Here is a 20708-nt window from a genome sequence, read left to right on the forward strand (position 1 = left end):
ACCTGAGCTGACCAATCAGGCTCACTCGACGACATCCTTACTCGGCGACATGTTTATTTTCGGGAATGCTCGCCCCACCAAGCTTCCTTGCTCATCCGAGTTACGTGTAGATTGCAAACGGGAATACCCTTGTCAGGGTCACAGAAAGAGGAAGGGGGTCACAGGGATAATGCCCTCAAGGATCACAAAAATAGTTTTTTATATAGATTTTTACCGATTCCCCGGCAGACAGAGGACAAAAATCGTGCCCCGCCCCATCACCGAAAATCTAGCTGGTTGTGCAGACTGTCAGTGAGGTGATTCGGGCGGGTGTCCCCTATATGAACAAAGCTTCTTATCCAGGCTCTAGTGGGGTAGGTTATCCATGATGCATATCACATTGTTCTGACCCTTAGCAGTGTCCAATACGTCGCTGCTCCATTTCATTGGATGGCACACGTCCGGGAAACAAGACTTCCCTGTTTCTGCGCAAGTTCGCTCCGAAACACATTCGATTTACCTGAAATGATAGAGAGAGAATGATTATAAAGTTTGCCATTTTTGCATTTAAAATTCTGCCGCAGCGGCGTTTCCCGCAGCAGTGGAATCAGTCCTATAGAAAAGTCAAATGCATTGTGCCCACAAATATACATGTACAAACAACTTGGTTGACGGCTAGGAGAATATACTTTCAAATCATTTTCTCCGCCATTCTCTGTTTTCGAAACTGCACAGCTGCAGGGGCCTAATGAGCCTTGTGCTGGAAGTGGAGGGTATTCAGCTCAGTTTGCAACCAGATTTTACCTCCCCTCCCGTTTATTTTACCTGTTTTCTGTGATAGCATGTTGGCGATGGTCAGGTATTCGTAGAAGTCAATCGTATCTGACCCGTCGATGTCCACCTCGATCATGGCCTCCTTGAAAACATAGGAATTATTAAAAGAATTATAAGAAAGCAACGGCCCATCCATTGCCGTTAGGTTAAAACAACACAATATGCCCTAGGGGGCGCTTCAGTAGCTGTAGCAACGGCAAGGCACGTCAAAAATCCTGCGGAGAATCCAGAGAGCGCTCTCGTCCCGCAGGGGTTGCTGCCTGTCGAAAACCAAATCGGTTCCGCAACGCCCCTGCGGCAGAGGTTGTCAGAGGTGCATATTTCAGATACAGGCTTCTTATTAGTTAGTAGGCCCAGAAGGGACGTTTTACTGCCCTAGAGACCAACACGCCAAGTTGCTTTGGACAAAATTGAAGTAGATTTCTATGCATTTGGCGCACGGCAGCAAAAGCTTGAACGGGAGAGTTTGAGAACATGGCTGGTTACTTTTATTTGTTGAGCATTAAACTGCTGTCCTATCGTCGATGTCATAGCCGTCATCATCTCCGTCAGGTCAAGGGCGTAATCTCCATTCGCATCGTATTTTTGGAACTGTTCCCACTGATCAAAAACCTAGAATAGAGGAGAAAAGTCGAACTTGAAACATATAACAACGTGCGGTTCAACAGGTCGATTGCGTAATCTTTGTAGGTCGAACTGCGCCTGCGCGCATAAGGCGCACCCGCTTAGTGAAGTATTGAAGTGGGCGCACCTGTTTGATCCAATGGTTATTAATACAATTCTTTAAAGTTGTGGCATTTGATACTTTTGAGCGGGAATCGAAACGGCTATTCATCTTTCAAAGCGGAAATTATTTCGAACTGTGAGGAACAGAAACAATATTTTCGAGACGTATATATCTCTAATTGTCGCGGAAAAGTGGACAGACAATCTTTTCAAATGAGTACCGATTTATTCAAATTTGTGGTATGGATAACGTATTGTGCGACTTCGTGGAATTTAACGAAAACTGGAGCCAAGAAATGGCAAGTAATTTTGTGCTTTTGGGGGGACATTTCATCCGTTCTCTTTTGAAATGGCAGGTTCGTATTTTATATTTTCAGATCGTGGAATGTTCCAAGTTTCTTTTTTAATGGTTCTTTTGCACCTGGCTCCTCGCATGCGTGGAGCCCCATCCTTAACACCGTAAGAAGGTTTATGACATCTCATATTTCTATTGCCAGTTGCAGAAGAATTAGGTCGGGAAAAAACCAAAGGTCTGGTCTTTTCACGCCGTACACGAATTATTCGTTCCGATATAGCAGGGTCCTGTCATTGTAGGCCTACCTACATGTAGTTCAAAGAGTACGTGGCGCTTGAACTGATTTTGAGTTTGAATCTACATGGGCGTGTTACATTTTAATTCTTATATGAAGGTGTTCGGCGCGTTGGTGTGAATGAGCCGTATTGTATATCACATTCCTTTCACTTTGGCTCACAAAAGACCAGGAAGATATCCTTAATTTGCGCCCGCATTTTGCGTTGTGATTTATCTTGACCCCAAAGTAATTCCACATCGGCTGGTAAAAGCGATGAGGCAATGGGGTTGATTGTAGTGGTGTATTGCTTTTTTATTTTGTATTGCATTGTTGACTAATATGTAAAGTCAAGGACTTAGTGAGCCCCCCTTTAGGTCGGGGGAGCTCCCCCGAACCCCCCTACGAGCATATGTTAAGTGCAAGCTCTAACAACTACAGGTGTTACAATGGGGGGGGACACCCCCCAAACCCCCCTCCGTCGACATAGGTTTTTACCAGTGCGTTGGGGGGAAGCTCCCCCCAAACCCCCCCCGGTGGACAGTCAACTAGCCCTTCTGTGTCATACTGCTGGGGGGGGGGGGTGCGATGGGACCATATTGTTCCTTCCGACACATTTTTGTTTTGGTAATGTAATACATTGTGATTGTCCTTATTCACGGGAATCGGGCGTTTCCAGTGATATACGACACTTAAATGGATTGTCCTCATGCATTCACTTTGGAAACGCATTTTAAAATAGATGTTACGTCCTGTTAATGGGGCACGTCATCATCGCGTACATTTGGGAAAAACTCCCTAACGAGACCGGAGCAGACGGCTGAAAGTAGTTTATTAATTGGCCGCTAGGGTGCAGAATGTCGCTCACCCGAATTTTTCACGCAACTTTTGCTAAATAGAGCTAGTTCTAGTTTGTGATTCATTTTGATACTTCAGATTTGGGCAGAAGACCAATATAACTTAGTCGTCAGTGTGGTTTTAAGCTGGAAAAACGTATTTGTCTTTCTTAAAGTGCCTTTTTTGGACGGGTGTGTGCGATTGTTTTGTTTTTATGTCACGTGACCTCGATCATGTCGACACAAAATTGAAATAAACCACCCTTTTCTGTCATTATTTAGGACGGATATTTCTCTAATAAAAATATTAATATAATTGGCCAATTTCTTAGGCATATGATGTAGCGAATTCCCATGAAGATTTAAATTAATTTAAATTAATTTCAACAAATGGGATAGCAACCACCACCGGAAGATCGCGGAGAAATCGGTAAACTCAACGGAGTTAATTCAGAAATATACCAAAAAAAATTGTTTGTTGGATATACAATATTTACTCTCTTTATTTCACTTCATTTACATTATCTACTCCCGCACACACGTGTATCTTAAGAGCCCCTCCTAAAGGGGGTCTTATAATGTATTAAATTGCTAATATTAGTGTGAAATTTTTTGGGCGCTGTGCGTCTCACGCAAGACCGGTGTAACATCTGTGGTTGTTCCCCATGTTTCAGTGTTTCCAAACAATAGGCAGCTAGAGAGACCATGAATTTTCAATAAGGGGAAACACAGAAAAACTAGTCAATCTATCTTTTAGCGTTCCCAAACAATGAGGGGAAACACTCAAAAATAGAAACACTCAAAAACATTACACCGGGTCACTGCCAAATGTAAAGATTCGGTTCGCCTTCCCGCTGAAACAGCCCACCGGCTGACGCGTCTGTCGTCTCCCCGATACGTTTCGCCGTTAGAATCGGATATCACTGTGCTATTATTGTGTTAGCGCTACTTTAAAATGAACTTACGTAATCCCTTCCCATATGAGGGAAATATCTCATGCACGCGATGAAATTGACTCGGTTTGTCTCCCGGTAGACCAACTCAGGGTGAGCTGGAATTGCAAAACACAAAATGTTAGCTGTGAATCAAAAGTGCCAATCACAATTCAAGCCTATAAGTAAGCTTATACCTCAGAATAAAGCTGCTTTTGACAACTGAATTCTTAACAAATCTAAATTCTCTGTGTGGTGATTTCTGATCAAAAATTGAGAATTCGATATTTTTTGCCCCGCCAAAAATTCCTTCGAAAAAGACTCTTTTGATAATTGTAGATTCTTATTACCGTTTCTGAGAAATTTTTTGAATAAATATTGACCTGACCAACCATAAAAGAATACCACAAAATATTGAAAACATTAGAAAATATATTACCCCACGTGACCCTGAATGGCGTGATGTGATTCGCCAAAATAATAATGACCCGACGAGGCACGATAGAACAAAATCTTCATCAGTGATATCACTACAGGCACACTAAAACTAAATAGCAACTACTTCGTGGATATACTGTCATTCTTTTATTCAATCAAGCCATTGCATGGTGCATGCAACACGCAAATATAGTGACAGCCAGCGCCACCTAGCGGAATGCCGACAGCCCACATGAAATGGTAGTTACTCCCTGCATCTCAAAAATTTCTCCGAGAAAATACATTTTATTTGATACGCCACGACCACAAAAAGCTGCAGTTGTGTTTTTGTGCTTGAGTAGGCTTAAACCATTGGTCAATGCATACTCAGTGCAGTGCATTGCGGTGTTCCTATTGTCTAAAAGAGCATGCACTATCAACTCATCTATACAAGGAAAGAGTACCTTCCAAGGGGAGTTCGTCGTCTGCTCCTGGTCCTAGAGTATGGGGCAGAAATCATTATGAATATCAATTCGTCGTTTGTATTGTTTGATGATGATAGGATTCTGACCGATTAGGATATTTTGAACACGATTTGAAATGCATTTTGACCTATTTGGAACGCATGCTACCAGTTGGATTTCTGTGAAGTTTGGTGTATTCTTTATCATAGCTTCAAACGGAACCTTTAAGGTTAAGCGTGAGGTTTCAAAATTTACACGGTAACTCTTAGTTCCTTGAACCATTGGCAACGCTTTCGCATTCACTGTTTTGACCAATCTTTCAATCAAAACTATAAGTTGTAAATATTAGCTGGTATTTATCAAAGCTTTTCCCAAAAGCACCATTCCATTAGCTAAGCTAATGGTCAGAAAAATATATTGAAAACCAGAAAAAGCAGATATATGATATTACCTTTTTCTATTATCGTCTCTGAAGCACCATTATCCGCTGACGTCTGTCGTTCCTGCACCGACGCACGCCTCTCTCGTGGCGTCATGTGCTTCCGCGATTCTCGGCGTATCAACATCTTTTCGGCATTTTCTAGTGCAATGGCGGTCGGACTCTTGTCTGGTATGTGGCCTGGTGGATTGGTTGGTGAGTTTCTGAAGAAAAAGATAAGTTTTTTGTGAAGTTGTTAATAAATTGTTACGTCAAGCCATAAAATATAGCCAGGTAAGATAACAATTTCACGAGGCTTTGTTAAAAACGTTTCTTCTGAAACACACATTTAGGTAACTCGTTTACAACGGTAATCGTACTGGCATCAATAAGGAGATTGCAAAGATTTGCAAAGACTGCGGCATTGGTGATGGTTTTTTTCTTGGGGACTCATTTCAACTGCCACCCCTTCTTCACATGCAGCTCCCCAAAGCAGTATGCAAGCTGTCTTTTGATTGGTCAGATTGAACTGATCAGATCGTTGCATAAATCAAACCTTACTTGTTGGACGTGTAGGCCAATGATAACTTCCGCACCGAGACCGGCTTCATATCTTTCTCCAGCATAAGGTAGTGATCAGGTAGATCCGCCAGCATTAATAGGAGGCGCCCCTGCATCATAGACGCAAATATAGTGCTCAGCCTCTCTGCGAGTCGGCTCATATCCCTCCGCGTTAGTTTGTCAGGCCCGCTGACTTCGTCCTGGTTGGCTTTCTTTTGGAACCTCTCACATAAGATTCTGAAAAACAATTGCGCATTCATTGTGTGGCTTTCGTTGTTTATTTGAAAGACTCTGGATAAACACATTGTGGGTGAGATGTGAGAGACTATTTAGAATTGGGAATGGCTCTTAGTTGGAAGCGCCCCGCAAAACGAGCGATTTCGTCGTCGCGACCTGCGACCATGATCACATGCGAGAAAACTGTTTCTCCGTGGCGATGTCATCGCAGGAACCTGCGACAAGAAACAGTGATCGCAACCACCTGAATGCAATCAATATCAATCTCAGCGACTTTTATCACTCATCGTCAAAACGACACAAATGCTGGTCTACGCTTTTCTTGAATTAGAAATTGAATCGGTATTTTACTTACTTGAAATCTCGTTGGATCCCGTGTGTTATTGCACAATAGTATTTTTGATATTTCAAGAATTCTTGTTCCATAGACGTCAAGTCTTTCTCCAGTAGATACACCTTCTTATTGAGCAAATCCATCTCTTTGTCTTTCTCTGAAACAGAAATAAGACATATTATCTTGTGGTTGTCGGGGAGAGCAGTGAAGTGTGTCATTGATGAAGACACTCAACTCTAAATCGTCTTGACCCAGTATGTTTGTGTGTGTCTGAACGGATGCTTGCGGGGAAGCATTTAGTTATGGAGCGGTTGATACAAATAGGACCTGGTTTCTGGCCCCAAAACCTCTGTTTTACCCAACAAAGCTTTCCTGATAAAAAGCAAGAACCATCCATATTAGCAGGAGAGAAATACACTCACGGTCATTTGTCGGCTTCAACTGCAATTCCTGCTTCATCTTTAATCTCTTGAACTGGTCATCTGATTCCTAAACACAAAAAGAGGTTACCTCGGTGTTCGTTTCTTGAAAAAAAACAACGGAACTCCGTCACTGCCAAAAATTCCTCTGTACATTTTTACAATGCAAGTTTTTGTCTCGATGGGTTGTTAACCCATTCTGCCGGTGATATCTATTCAGTCATGACATTTTCACAGGAGAAGAAAGGATAAGTTCACTAACAGCAGCGAAACGCCTCGGTATCTCGTGTGTTTGCAATGCGCTGGGTGCATTAGAGCATTGTCGTTCTCTGTTAGTGTACCTGGTGACGAGAAAAATGTTAGGTTGCGTGACGTATCCGATCTGTACTTGAGATTAAAGCTTCAATTGGTCAAGATCTTCATTCTATTACTTTTGATATACATTTGTACGTGTACTTACTATAAGTCTCCTAGTAAACTTTTCCTTCATATCCTCATTTTCCTTCTTCAGTCTGTCAACCTCTGCCGTCAACTCCTTCTCCCTTTTGTCGGCAGCTTCGAGAATGCGATGCTTCTCCTTTTCCCAAAGCTGTACTGTCCCATCCCGCTGTAACCTACAACCAGAGAAAGATAAGTTACCCATGCAGTCCAGCCTCTGTCACGGGCCAAAATTAGACCACGCAGGCGTCCAGTCTATCTGCGGCCAGACAAATGACCCCACGCCAAGGTCCATGCAGTTTGCCGCAAGGGACAACTTTTGGCCATGCATGCCAGTCTGTGGCTAAACAAAATTACCAGTGCCGCAGTCCAGTCTGCGAAAAGCCAAGATTTGGCCATGCAAGAGACCAGATATGGAAATGTCAAGTTGTAGGGGTGATTTGCAAGTCGGAGAGCTTCTGTCACAGACGGCTCACGAAGGACGGTACTGACAGACTGTGGTGGCACAGCGACAACGAGATGTCACGGTGCAAGAGTGAGTTTCACGAGAGATGTTGACTCGACTGTTCATGCAGGATACTGACACATCGTGGTAGCACCGCCGACATAGAAATGTCAAGCTGGCAGGAGTGAGTTTAGTGAGTTTAGTAACTGAGTGCTATTTTACACCTACTGGTTGATATCCTCCTGCTTTCCCTTGAGGTTCTTCTGCAGCTGAGTCATGGATGACTTGACCGCCAGCAGCTCCGCTTTTTCTTGGCTGTTCTTCCATTTCATCTCCATATTCTCCTCTTGGTAGCGGAGCAACTCAACTGCAGAACAAGTAAGGAAAAAGACATTATTCCCTCACCGAATTTGTCTACACCTGTTTCCTAAACAAAAAACCCACATTTTTGCGCTCATGTTTCGAAATTTTGTTGGAGCGGGCCCCCAGCCCCTCAATTCCAAGATTGCAGCTTCGGTCTTCGTTCTTTGTGGGGCTGCCCCCCCCCCTCCACTCCCCCTCCAAATTTCTCAGTGGATCCGCTACTGGATCAATAGTTTGCCCTGAACCTGCCCTCGCCGAGACACGCGGGTACAGCGAACCTCGGTTTGAAGTTTCGTTCAAAGAGCAGTGTGGACTACTAGAGATTTTAGTTGCCTGAAACCCAAACCTACTAACGTACTAACCTTGCAATACCTTGATCTCTTTCTTCTGGCTTGTTGCAACGTCGTAGTAACACTGAAAATATAGGTTAAAAGAATGTATGCTTTCCCTAACCTCATGGGCATTGAACCTATGGGGCTGAAGTGTGTTCGGATATGCATAGGAACTCCAGAAATTGTGACGCAGGTGAAAAGCCTATACAAGTACTTTGGCATGATAAGTTAATGGTCCGTGCTAAGCAAAAGCCTTTAGGTTTTCTTTGCTAATTATTGTTAGCAAGTATGCTATTTCCTGGAGCTAATTCCTACTTTCGTCAATCTTGAAAATGACTCCGGCAATTGTTTGGCTATCAGCTTTTCGTGTACAGTCGTGAGCAGAAAAATAGTAACCGACTCGACGGGGCAAGGATTTATTTTCTGTTGATCCAAACACGCACGATCGATTACAGAGAAAAAGAATTCTGCGTCTTCTGCGGGAAAGTATCATGCTTGCACATTGCTCTACCTGAATTTGTGTTGTTAATTGTGATCTCGTCTTTTCAAGACTGTTGATCAAATCCATCATCAGTTTGACGAAGTCCTTCTCCTCCACGATGGTGAAGTCGCCATCCGCGTATCCGTAATAAGGCTCCTCGAGGAACTTGCTCCGAATGTTGGACCATCTTCTGATATCCTGACGAGTAGAGGAATGGGTGAGATACTTGTAAGATTGTGTTTTCGGTTAAGCATACGTCTCCTTGTTTTGTATCTCTATGTTCTACTTCCAATAGTATCTGACATCGAATACATCCCCAACTTAATGAATTCAACGTACTATCTTTTTGTCAAACACACATCAAGACCACATTCTACTACATCAATATGAACACAACCCTCAGTCTGTTCATACCGCTTGCTATGAATACGCCTGCTACCATGTACGAATCCTTGGCGATGGTCATCTCTCTTAACACGTACACTGCATGAAGACACCTCGTGCTCTAAAACAAGTCTAGCTATGGACATATATCTTGCTCTGACCACTTCATACTCACCACATCGTTGAGCTTGTCCAGCATCTCCTTGTGCGTGTTTCGAGCACAGCCCTCATCATCAGCGATCAAGTCAAACAAGATGGCGAAGAGGTCATCTACCGCATCCTGGACCTGACGGAGGTTGTCCCGGTCGAAGACCAGCGTGCTCATCTTATCAAGCCTCTGTAAGATAAATGGAAGACGAGTTTTGAAAGATAAATGGGAGACAATGTTTGTTGGACAAAACGGTCATCCAGAGACTGTGACGGATCCGGGAAAAGGGGGAGAGCTTGATGGTCAAGGTACATCTCTCGTTTGTATGTATTTCCCAAAGCGTAGATCCATTAAATTTCGGAATCCTCCGCGGTATATAAAGCTGTAAAAAAGATAGTACAAGCGTAAGTTTAGCTTGCAGTGTGGATGAGTCAATAAAGATAGAAGTCGGGGCTTTGATTAAAGTGAATAGAAAGATCTCGCACTCTTTCGAAAAACGCCGGTCTGTGGAGGGCTTTACGCACAGGTCCGACATCGTGTGAGAGATGAAATACACTTACCAAGACGGGCATGTAATGAAACTGAAGAGACATCTCTCAAAAATGAATTATCCAGAATTGAAATAGGCCTAACAAATGTATACGGCTATGCTACTTTGCTCAGCTGGCTTTCAGGCTTTGATCTGAACTGAAACGCCTCTTCAACTTCCGGACTCGATATCAACCCAAAGTAGTATACACATCGTCGCTGCTATGTATCCAACAAAAATAGCTAACAGGGCAAATTTGTACAGTTAAAAGTACTGACGATACCCGAATTTATATTTGATGTAAACACGGAAGTTTGTACTAGTGAATAGACGTCCGTGCGTTGTCAATAACTAATTAGGGAAAAACTAACCAAAATATGGCCAAATTAATACATGTATTTGAATTCTTAGTTTACTTCGCGTCGCGTTTCGAAAATACATGAACAGCAACGGATACGTGTCATAGGTTTTTCAAAGCAGATAAAAAAGCGACTTTCTGTGCTCACACGGGTCCTCCGTTATACTGGCGACCGGATATTTGAAATGGACTCGTCGTGGCCTTTGTCTAGGCATTTGCATAGGGGTATGAGGTACACAAACAAAGGCTCGAATTAGACCACCCCTACAAAACGGCTTTTGGCTCTGACCGTCCGAGGGTGTACGCGCCGGGACTGGTGTGGTGCTTGTGTAGCGGTTACTTCACAGCGCACAGCTTTGAAAGAATAGTTTGGATTTCATTAGATATACTACACTTCATACTTTCAAAGGTCTTCTCAAGATGGTCGCCACTAGGGTTCAGTTGTCGGATAAACCTATCAGCATGGTTACCTTTCCTCAGAGGTAAAAGAAAATCACCTTTCTGACTTTTTTATGGTGAAAACGAGAATAGGCGATATGAGATCTTATTTTAAATGACAGTAGTCCTAACTGTACATGTTATTCCAAGATTTTATTTTAAATGACAGTAGTCCTAACTGTACATGTTATTCCAACATTTTGTCCGATAATAGGCATCTCTTCCCAAGATCACGGCATCAAATGAGTATTGATGTACCTTACCTTTGCCAAGCGCCGTTTGCGGATTCTCGTCGTAAAATTATCCAAAGCATCATCCACCGACATATTTAGTGAAACTTTGAACAGATCTTATAGTCTTAGGAAAGGTATATGAACTTGCTTATCTCTGTAAACTCTTTACACTTGGTACATGGTGTGTATGGTGTATCCATGAGCACAACTAGGCCTGATGTTCTGTCGTCGCGCTTCTAAGGGCCTAAATAGATACTGTCAATAAGAGTTTAAGCTAGACGAGGCCAGTCGAAAGCTCTGGTGTACCATGCACTATTGACCAATGTGCTGATGCACAGCGGCGTTGAATGGCTTAAACTCGTGCACACAGTTGTAAAAATAATATGACAGTTTAACCAATGACTGCACCGTATGGACTCAAATTATTTTGAGGAGTATGATTTGTTCGGTTAGCCAAATAGACCTAATTGACCGAAATCGGATTAAAGGATCCATGAATTTTTTTTTGTCATATTGGACTGGTATGACAAGACTTAGAAGTGTGTTTAATGAATTGTACATTGACAATGACTTACTATTAACCCCCTAGGTTCTGTCACCGTGGTGACATAAAAATAGTTAACATTGATACGTTCACTTTAGGCGAAGGCTACTTACATTGACAACGTTGAGCTTAACCGGTTTGCTGGCCCCATCCTTGTATTCTATCAAATCTAACCGGAGAGATTTGGGGATGGCAGGGTTGATGTCGTAAGACTCGACTATTGACATGACTCTAGTCTTGGAAGTCAACACAGATTAGGCTTTTTCCTTTGTGATATTTTGATAACTAATTCTTATCAGAATCAGGTGGATGATGCAAAAGTGGCCATCTGAGCTGTGTCATATCCGAAGTTGTACAGATCCAACTCAAGGGGCGAACTTTATAAAGTTTGCATGCACTTTTCGTCGGAAGATTCAAAAACGTCCATGAAAGTTTGACAATAAAACTAAGCCTTCTCCTTGAAGTACATGTAATTTCAGAAACTATATCCCTTTTGTCATGGCTTGACAGTCATATTTATAACCGAATCGCTGGGCTGGGTTGTGCAAAACCACGTTAGCTTTACATGACTCGTAACTCTTAACTCTTAACGTAAAAGTATAAATGGAATTACATGTAACTGAAAGAGATAACGTCCTTGAGGATAATTAACAAGCCGTTAAGGATAACGTTGCTTTTGTGCTTTTGAACGACTTCGATTTTATCCTTGTAATGTAATTCCTCAGATGATTTTAACCAGATAATTCAACAAAACTGAATCGGGGTTCGTATCCGGTACGCATACAGAGTGAACGATGCCACATTCCCACACCCTTCCCGCAGAATTCAAACACTATCCTTGAATGATATTGACCTGGATTCCCGTCTGAAAAACCACAGCGAGTTTTCGACTGAAAGTTTTGACGAGTGTGCAATTGAGGCAAGAAATGGTGCGGTTTCAAATGCAAAGTACACGCAGTTTGGCGCCAAATCAGCGCCCGATCAAGCGGTCAACCAGACTTTGTTACCAGTGTAATGGAAGAAACAAATAGCATGGCTTCTGGGACTATACGTAGCTAGCTACACACGTCCGAACAAGTCCGTACTGTCCACAATTTCATTAGCAAGAAAAACATATAAAATCCATAAAATCAATTAATATCGTCATTGATATTGTATTCGATAATTTCGTACTAACTAGAGTCAACACCAGTGTACACATATGATGCATATGATTGCCTCATATTGGTCTTCTTTGCATGGAATCGACCACTCAAGTTGTGATTGTTTCGCTTCCAAAGAAAACACAGAAGATAAACAAATGTTTCGGAATGACCGAAACGGCCAAGGCATGAATGAATAATTGTTTTCCTTTCTATAAACAAATATGAAACAACGCAAGCATCAATAGGTGTATGCATGCATTGAATGTGTGAGATTACAGCGCGAGTGATTTTGTTTGTGTGCAGGTCTTAACAATTAAGAAATCATTCATATGTTACAACATACAAATGTATCATAGTCTTGGTTAATATTAACATAAGGGACCGTCCTCAAAGTACGGACGCACGTGAAAGGGGGAGGGGTCAACAACTGAGAGTACAGGGTGCGTACGGGAAGGGCAAAGGTTTGCGTACGTTTACACCCAAAACATCTTCTTTTGTCAGTTTCTGATAAAGAAATCAATGTAACACATTGAGGAGAACGCCGGCTACTAACAACTAAAAATTAGTCCTGGGGCCGAGAGGGACCCTGTGCGCAAGCAGATGCCCCCTCTTCATGCTTCCCGAAATTGGTGGCTTGCATTGGAACTAACTTTTTCCCCCTTGTCCGTCATTAAAGGCATTCAAGTGTGTTGGTCAACCATGACTATCTCCTTTGTCCCTCCACCATAAGGCCTAGTTTCCCCTTATGACATCACTATTTCGGACACTCAGCGTCCCATTTCTGGAAAGGTGTATATTTGACTCTTGATCCAGGTGGGGACCTGGAAATCTCAGTATTCCTGAATAAAAAAATGTCTCTCCGACCGGATTCGAACCAGTGACCTAAGGATGGCCAGCTTTACCCACTACAGTCCTCCGCTCTACCAACTGAGCTACAGAGAGATCGATGAAAGTCAACCTAGCGGAAATGTCTAACCATTGATTAATCATGTCGAACAGACACCAGAAACACTGAACTGAAACATTGAAACACTGAACTATTGTATTGAAACACTGAACAAAACACCGTTACGCCGGACCGGTGCTACCGGGTGATGTAGTTTTGAACGAACCACTGGAAAGCCCTTTACAAGCATTTAAAGGAGGAATTCGAATGGATCTCTGACGCCTAGGAATGACCATTGAGGCATTTTTCAAGGAAAAACGCCAAAGAACATTTTGCTGTTTTTCTTTACCAACCTTGTTTACAAGAGCTCCGTTATAGGAATCTGAGAAGTCCAAACCGTCTATGCTGAGCACAGGCATGGTGTAATCATTCGAACAGCCCTCCTATGAAACACGTCATGGCCACAGCACATCCGGGTACTAAGGTATGAGAGTCCACTATCCCTTTAAAAATCTATGGAATTTTGTACTCCCAATAATGTTTGATGTTCAGTTAGTACCTCAGTTGCAGTGTCAAAATGGTTAACAGACAGCTGGCTGGGTTTTTCACAATTTTAATGAGACACTGAGGCAATTAAGAAAACTTTGCCCTTTCTCTTCAAGAAATCATTTGTTATTGATTTATATATACAAATTCAATAACTGCTTATGTATTTTATGGATATTTTCTGTGTGCAGATTAAGGCGATAAGCATTTGTTTATGTTTTGCGATAGTAACGGCACTGCGGGTTCCTCCAATTTGTTATTCCTTATTTTATTTTTATTTAACGGAATCATGGGAAGCATGACCAGTCAGGCTCGGACCCCTATCGGCGAGATTTGACCCAATCAAGCTATCGCTCTCCGATTTGACTGTTCCACTCTCGACTCGTCTCGGCGCAGCTAAATCAGCGGGAATGACGAAAATAGCTTAAAGGGGGACTATGGACAGGAGCAGGGGGTTTAAAATGGCGATCTTCAAGTGACTAATATGCCAGGTAAGGGCACTGCCGGGGTCATGTTTGATTCACCACTACACATATTCCTTGCACAAGCGTGAAAAGTTTCGACGTACTGTGAGATTTGAGGGACGCCTGATGGCGACTTCGTGTAGTTTTAAACTCCTTTCGCGAAAATAAAAAATCGCCAAAATCTTTATAACTTTAAAAAACTTGTTTTGAAATGTCGAGATTTAAACGGGTTGGCTCGAACTAGACTTTATGACGATCCTGAGATCCCGGCTTTTTTCACTCCTTCGTCATGTATAACATCGAAAAGCGGAGTAAGCTTATATTAAAAACCACTGGCTATGCCTGGATGCCTTCGTGACTGCGTTGTTGCAGACACGTCTATCTGCGAGATGGTGTGACTGCCCCAGAGCATGGCGAATCGAGTAAAATAGCTTACTTTGAGAGACGAATGAGGTTGACTTACCAGTATCGCTGGGGTTGGTATCAGCTCCTCGTCAACAGCATCGTCACTAGACTCTTCAACATAAACAACCTCCATGTTGAATTTCTATCAAAATCAGGGTGCGCACAATCCAGAGTGTCTTGAGTCCAAAAAAAGTGAATTGCAATTGCCAATGGACATTCTCGAGGTTTCGAGGTTGGAGCTAGACTCCTGCGCAGACCCAGGACTTGATTTATTGATGACGTCGTTCCGTGTCGGCAACTCGGGCCGCCATTTAGGACAAACTACTGTACAAATCGTGAATTAGATCACAGGTGCTTCAAGATGCCGAACTGATTCCCCCCTCCCCTAAAAATAGACATACATGTATATCACTCTTTTATATCATGTGTGCTAATGACGTTTCTGTGGGGACTGATCGATTCCTCATTTGGTTGGTATCTCCCGTGAGCACATGAAAAATGGCAATCTGTGTCGCCGGCAGAGACAAAATTCTTCAATCAGTTTGGAGATTGGGTTGAGGCCTACTTAGCATTTGCGGTGCATATTATAAACGCTTCGTATCGATAATTGTATTGCTGAAATCTTGTATATTTCTTTGTTGATTTTCCAAAGCATATACTTAACAACTTAAAATGGCTTGATTGGCTTAACGGAAATTTCAAAAGATTTTTTCTTTTAAGATCTGGGTATCAAAGGTTTTGAATTCTTGGCGGTTTTTAGGTTTGAACATTAGACTTAGGCGATTATCTGGTCGTTCATCGCGTCTTAAATTTGGGCCTGAGCCTAATTTGCAAACATGCTGCGCATGTGAATTCCCAACACTATAGTATGGCAATCTCGCTTGACAATCTATACAGATATTTCCTTGGGTGAAGACCCACGGTTAGCAGGGAACCTACCAGTACAGGGACCTTCGCTTCCTTATCACCACCCGTAGTTCCCTTGACTCTTGACTCTTCAAAATACTTGTCCAAATTCCGTGAGTTCAACGCTTCAAATATTTTCAAATCTTCATGTTTCGGCTCCATTTTGAATGAAAAAGAAAATATGTTTCGAATTTCTTGGGAAAAGTGCTTCGTATGAACAGTGTCGACAATAAAATTATGTTTTCATTGATAAGTCCTTCTATTTTAAAATTTCGTCGTTGTCACTCGCCCAAACAGTATGTAAGACGTCTTCCGATTTGTCAATGCAAAGCAGCTAAACCAATGACAGCCAATAAAACAGCTCGTTTTAGTTTGAACAGTAATGGCGGACGCCTTCGTAATAATAATCCCATCATCGACTTAATTAGATTAAGATTGTGGCTTAAGCCTTGGTCATAGATAGGGCATACTGACATATTCAGATTGTCAAGTCAGTTGTTAGTTTTTAATAAGGAGATAAGACGCAGGAGAGACTTATCAAGCCAAGCACTTATGACACTATACTGAGCATTAGTTTCAAATCAAAGACTCAGCCACAATCCCTTTGCACTTGAGGGAGTCGTAAATGGTTAACGTATTTAGTTGGTCCTCTCCGTGCCCAGGAGACACACAAGTCTTCAATTAGTCTCCACCCTTTAAGATCGGTAGCCTGTGTATATATTTCCCCACGTCAGACCAAACTGTTTGACAGGATGAAAGGTGAAAAAACTTTGCTATCAACTGCAAGATTAACATTGTCCTTGTTCAGGATTGCAAAATTATTCCTAGACAAGAAAAAGACAAGCATTGCAAAGATTTGATCGATTATTGCACCACTCTAAAATACGCCTTACACCAAAATTTGACACTTCTGTGGTGCGTTTTTCGTTGCAACTGCTTCTCTGCTACTGGTAACATTATTCCACTTCTCATGACAAGCAGGATCTGAGATCAGCAACTCTCTTGGCCTGAAGCCATCTGAGGCAATCCGTCTGCAACTAGTCGCAACCCGCGGCCCAAACCTGCCTTTTTGGAGGCTGGTTTAGGTCTAACAAGTCTGAAGAGGTAAAGTGCAAGACCTGCCAAAATGCCGGATTTGCTGCCAGAAATGTTCGACAGTCACATAGAGCTATACGGTATTCGGTGCACGTTACGTAGGGCACGGGTATAGTGGAAATCTAAGGTTGTGTCAATTACCGGATCACATAGGACTGAACTATTCCGAGGGCACGAATAGTCCGAATCGTGCAAGTTCGTATACCGAATACCGTATCGAGTAGTTCTATGTCATCCGAGCCTATTGTGAACTGCAGTTAATTTATCATGTCATGGTTGATTATGACATGGTGAATGACATCATGCACAGCACAATACACAATATCATACCACAGCCTGTCTGCAGTTGGTCATAAATGTAGGCCACGCATGGAACTCACTATCATGCCGTGCATTCTTTGAGCATGAGCTGGGCCTGAATCAGGACACTAGGATCGGTGAGCAGAGAGCCGCGGAGGACTCGTTTCGCCACGCATTGTAGAGAGCAGGCTAGGGACGCCCTGTTTTTTTCAATTTCGCCGAATTCCAAACATTCAAACGTTGAGATTTTGAGCGTGGATACAGCATTCTTTTGACAATGTGTACTGGTGATGTATTCGTCCCGGCTTTGGTCACCCTGCTCGTGATCGTAGGTGGAGTGTCTGCCAAAGAGCGCGGGAAGATCCTGATGTTTGGCGGGAACGGTCTGATCGGAGCCGCTGTTACCGAAGCGTTGGTGTCGTTTGGGTACGATGTCACCCTGACCAACCGTGGAACCTGGTACTGGGACACCGACAGAACAATCAAACCGTTTGTCAGGCAGATCTATTGCGACCGGTACAGTGTGTTCATGATGGCCGGAACGATTGCCAGGGAGTGTCCAGACTTGGTCGAGTTTGTAGAGAGTGTTGACAGATTCGAAGCAGTGGTTGATTTCAGCGCGTACGACGTGGCCGTGGTGACTCAAGCCCTGGAGATCCTCGAGAGCAAGGTTGGGGTCTATGTTTACATTAGCAGTGACTCTGTGTATGAGGTTTGCGACAAGCATCACACGGACCCGACTCGCGAAACAGACGCCGTGCGACCAGACGACATGACCAGGCGGGAAGAGCTCAACAAAGCAGACGATTACGGCAACAAGAAACTCCTCTGCGAAGAGGAGTTGATCAGGGCGAACCTAGCGGGCGGGCCGCCGTACGTCTTCTTGCGTCTCCCAGATGTCATTGGTGCCCGCGACAACACAGACCGATGGTGGATCTACCAGCTTTGGGCAAAGCTTGCAAAACACATGGGAAAGCCAGTCACGCATCCAACATTCCTTAAACACCAACAACTCGGTATGGTGTTTTCTGAAGACGTCGGTCAAGCTGTCGTGAAAATCTTAGGAAAAAACGACCCGAATCTCCTGTACAACAAGGCTTATAACCTTGCCTTCGAGGAACACATGACTCTACCTGAACTTATAGCAGAGATTGGGAGAAATATCGGAGTTGGTGAGGTCCCCATGGAAATCGACCCAAAAGATTATGCATATTATCTGTTCCCGTCCGTTAAGAAGGGCCCCGTTGACATCACTCTGGCAAAGACGGCTTTTGATTTCTCGCCGACTCCGTTGAAAGTGGCCATCAAGGCCGCCGCGGATTTCTACGAAATGGCCATCCGTGATGAAAAATATGAAAAGTACCGGAAAAGAATTCTTGGCAAACTTGGTAAAGATGTCTTCCAGGACAAGGAAAAGATGAAATCAGGACTTGCCCTGCTCTACCCCGACAAGTTTCATTCTGATAAGCAGGATAGAGAGGAATTATAGCTAGTTAAGGGCCTTGATTGCTCCTGTTCGAGTTAACAGTAGGAACTACACTACCCCGACATGTTCCATTCTGATAAACAGGGCAGCTATGACATTTCACCATTGATGGGCCTTGATGGCTCCTGGTCGAGTTTACTGCAGGACCTACTCTACCCCGACAGGTGTCATTCTGATAGACAGAACTAGGATGAACCTATCTTGTCCGAAAATGCTTCACTTTTTGACTTGTATAGAATTAGTATAGAATGAAGGCGTAACGTATTTCTCATGAAGACACTTTTTATTTCATGACAAAACTGGTTCCAAAGTTTTATTCCATTTTACTGGTGTTGCTCCGAAAACATTTCTGCCAAAATTCTACCTCACTAAGATCCATTTCCATGAAGTCTTTCTAGGTACTTAACATAATGAGCGCCTCCTTTTAGCGATTGATAAACTAAATTTAAAGAAAGATTGAGGTGCAAATGCGACCCTGACTTCATTTACATATCTAGTTATCATCAGAGATGCTAAGTTCATTCTAATTTACCAGTATCTAACTGCCTAATATTTATTTTTCATTTTTCTGCGATGACGTCATACAGGGAAAGGAATGAATTAGTATTTCGGGCACTTTCAATACTTGCACTGCCCGGCAGAAATTATCATGATTTGGACTATTTTTACCAATACTCAGCCGAATTTAATGAAACAATGAAATGTAACTGATACTGTACGCCAAATCATGAAAATATTACTCAAGCTATGTAATTCTTCGACACTTAGGACTTAAAGGGGTACGCCGTTCGTAGTAACTGGTTGTCAAGGAAAATTTAAGATATAAAGAAATATAGTTATACACAATGCCGTAGTGCAGTTATTATGCATGCGAATTTGATGAAATTTGGTATTAATAGTACCAAGAATTCATAAAGATTTTATTCATTCTTGATAGTACCTGTATATCCCTCTAAACGGCATTGTTGAAACATATATTCAGTACCTATTCACGCAGTTTTAAATTTTCAAATTTAATTACAAATTTCAAATTATTTAACGAGGGGCGTATGCCTTTAAGGTAGCCTTTATGCTGGAATTCTGAATGGAAATTTACATGTAACAAATACATCAACAGTTACAGAACACATGTACAATAATTAGTATTATGGCCAATGTTTCTGATTACACGTAATAAAGATATCACTTCACAGAAATATACACATAAGATCCTATTCATTATATATACAATAATAAGTCATTTTGCGTCAACTTGACAATAGGGAGTTTTCGCGAACCCCTGAAACGTCATCTCAAACGCTTATCACATTGTTCGAGCTCCTGGTAACAAAGTCGAACGATGGGATAGGCGTTCGGGTTGACGTTTCGGGGGCTTAGCGAAACTCCATATTCATTCTTTACCCGAACCACGGACGTAAACACAGTCGGGCGTAGATGTAGAGAGTGCAATAGCCTGATCCGTTATACGAGAGCAATGCACTTTCACAATCTCCAAGCTTCACCATTGGTAACGGCTGCTTAGTGGTCGACTAGCAGCGTTCTCCGGCGTGCATTTGGTCTTTTCCGGTTTGCCAAGGTGCAAATAGAGCGCCGTCCTCTCATTGGTAGTCTAGAAGATTCCATCCGCCAATTCGTGTAGTCACTGCTTTTGTAGCGTTTTCCAGTCACTTTCCAGTTGGTTACATTGAAAAGGAATCCCTCTCCCTCTCACGAATGTTAGACTCCTCCGAACTGCTTTCCTCTTTCATGCCACATCGTGTGTTATTCCTTTTCTTCCTAATAGTCTCACAGCAAGTTTCCTTTCCTACCATAGTCTCACAGCAACCGCAACACACACAATATGCTTAACAAAGTCCACATTTTACTATCTGAGTATCTTGAACCTGAAACAAATTAAAGACATCAGTGAATGTTGTGTTTGCATGCATGAGTGGGATGCGGCAAGGATTTCCGTCTTGCGTGTTGTCGCCAATTCGGGGAGTTGTCGCCTCCCTCGAAACCATGGAGATGACATGACGTAGCTAAACACGAGGTCGAATATGTGATGAAAACTCAC

At 42.7% G+C, this 20708-nt stretch overlaps 3 protein-coding genes and 1 non-coding gene across 7 annotated transcripts in view; 1 reads left to right on the forward strand and 3 right to left on the reverse strand.

Annotated features, from left to right (window-relative positions):
* Window positions 1–422: 422 nt before the first annotated feature.
* On the reverse strand, window positions 423–14998 carry LOC135502581 (uncharacterized). Its single transcript, XM_064795531.1, has 15 exons — window positions 14924–14998; window positions 9345–9506; window positions 8816–8983; window positions 8335–8386; window positions 7838–7976; window positions 7187–7340; window positions 6730–6796; window positions 6329–6464; window positions 5737–5973; window positions 5209–5399; window positions 4758–4790; window positions 3910–3995; window positions 1300–1425; window positions 805–895; window positions 423–499 (listed from the first exon to the last, which is right to left on the reverse strand). Exons 1-15 carry the CDS (start codon window positions 14996–14998, stop codon window positions 423–425), a joined length of 1794 nt encoding a protein of 597 aa, XP_064651601.1.
* On the reverse strand, window positions 13419–13506 carry Trnay-gua (transfer RNA tyrosine (anticodon GUA)). Its single transcript is given in 2 exon segments — window positions 13419–13454; window positions 13470–13506. It is a non-coding gene; the product is annotated as a tRNA-Tyr (tRNA).
* A 2216-nt stretch (window positions 14999–17214) lies between the features above and the next one.
* LOC135502313 (uncharacterized) lies at window positions 17215–19496 on the forward strand. The gene has a single exon (XM_064795036.1). It carries the CDS (start codon window positions 17444–17446, stop codon window positions 18653–18655), a length of 1212 nt encoding a protein of 403 aa, XP_064651106.1. The 5' UTR covers window positions 17215–17443; the 3' UTR covers window positions 18656–19496.
* LOC135502314 (roundabout homolog 3-like) overlaps window positions 18917–20708 on the reverse strand; it is a 32787-nt gene continuing 30995 nt past the window's right edge. For all 4 annotated transcript variants that reach the window (XM_064795039.1, XM_064795040.1, XM_064795037.1 and 1 more), the window contains exon 9: window positions 18917–20535. In XM_064795039.1, coding sequence (XP_064651109.1) covers window positions 20468–20535 — 68 coding nt within the window. In that variant the 3' untranslated portion in view covers window positions 18917–20467. The remainder of the gene's footprint in view (window positions 20536–20708) is intronic.

This window comes from Lineus longissimus, chromosome 18, assembly GCF_910592395.1.
Source record: "Lineus longissimus chromosome 18, tnLinLong1.2, whole genome shotgun sequence".
NCBI lineage: Eukaryota > Metazoa > Nemertea > Pilidiophora > Heteronemertea > Lineidae > Lineus > Lineus longissimus.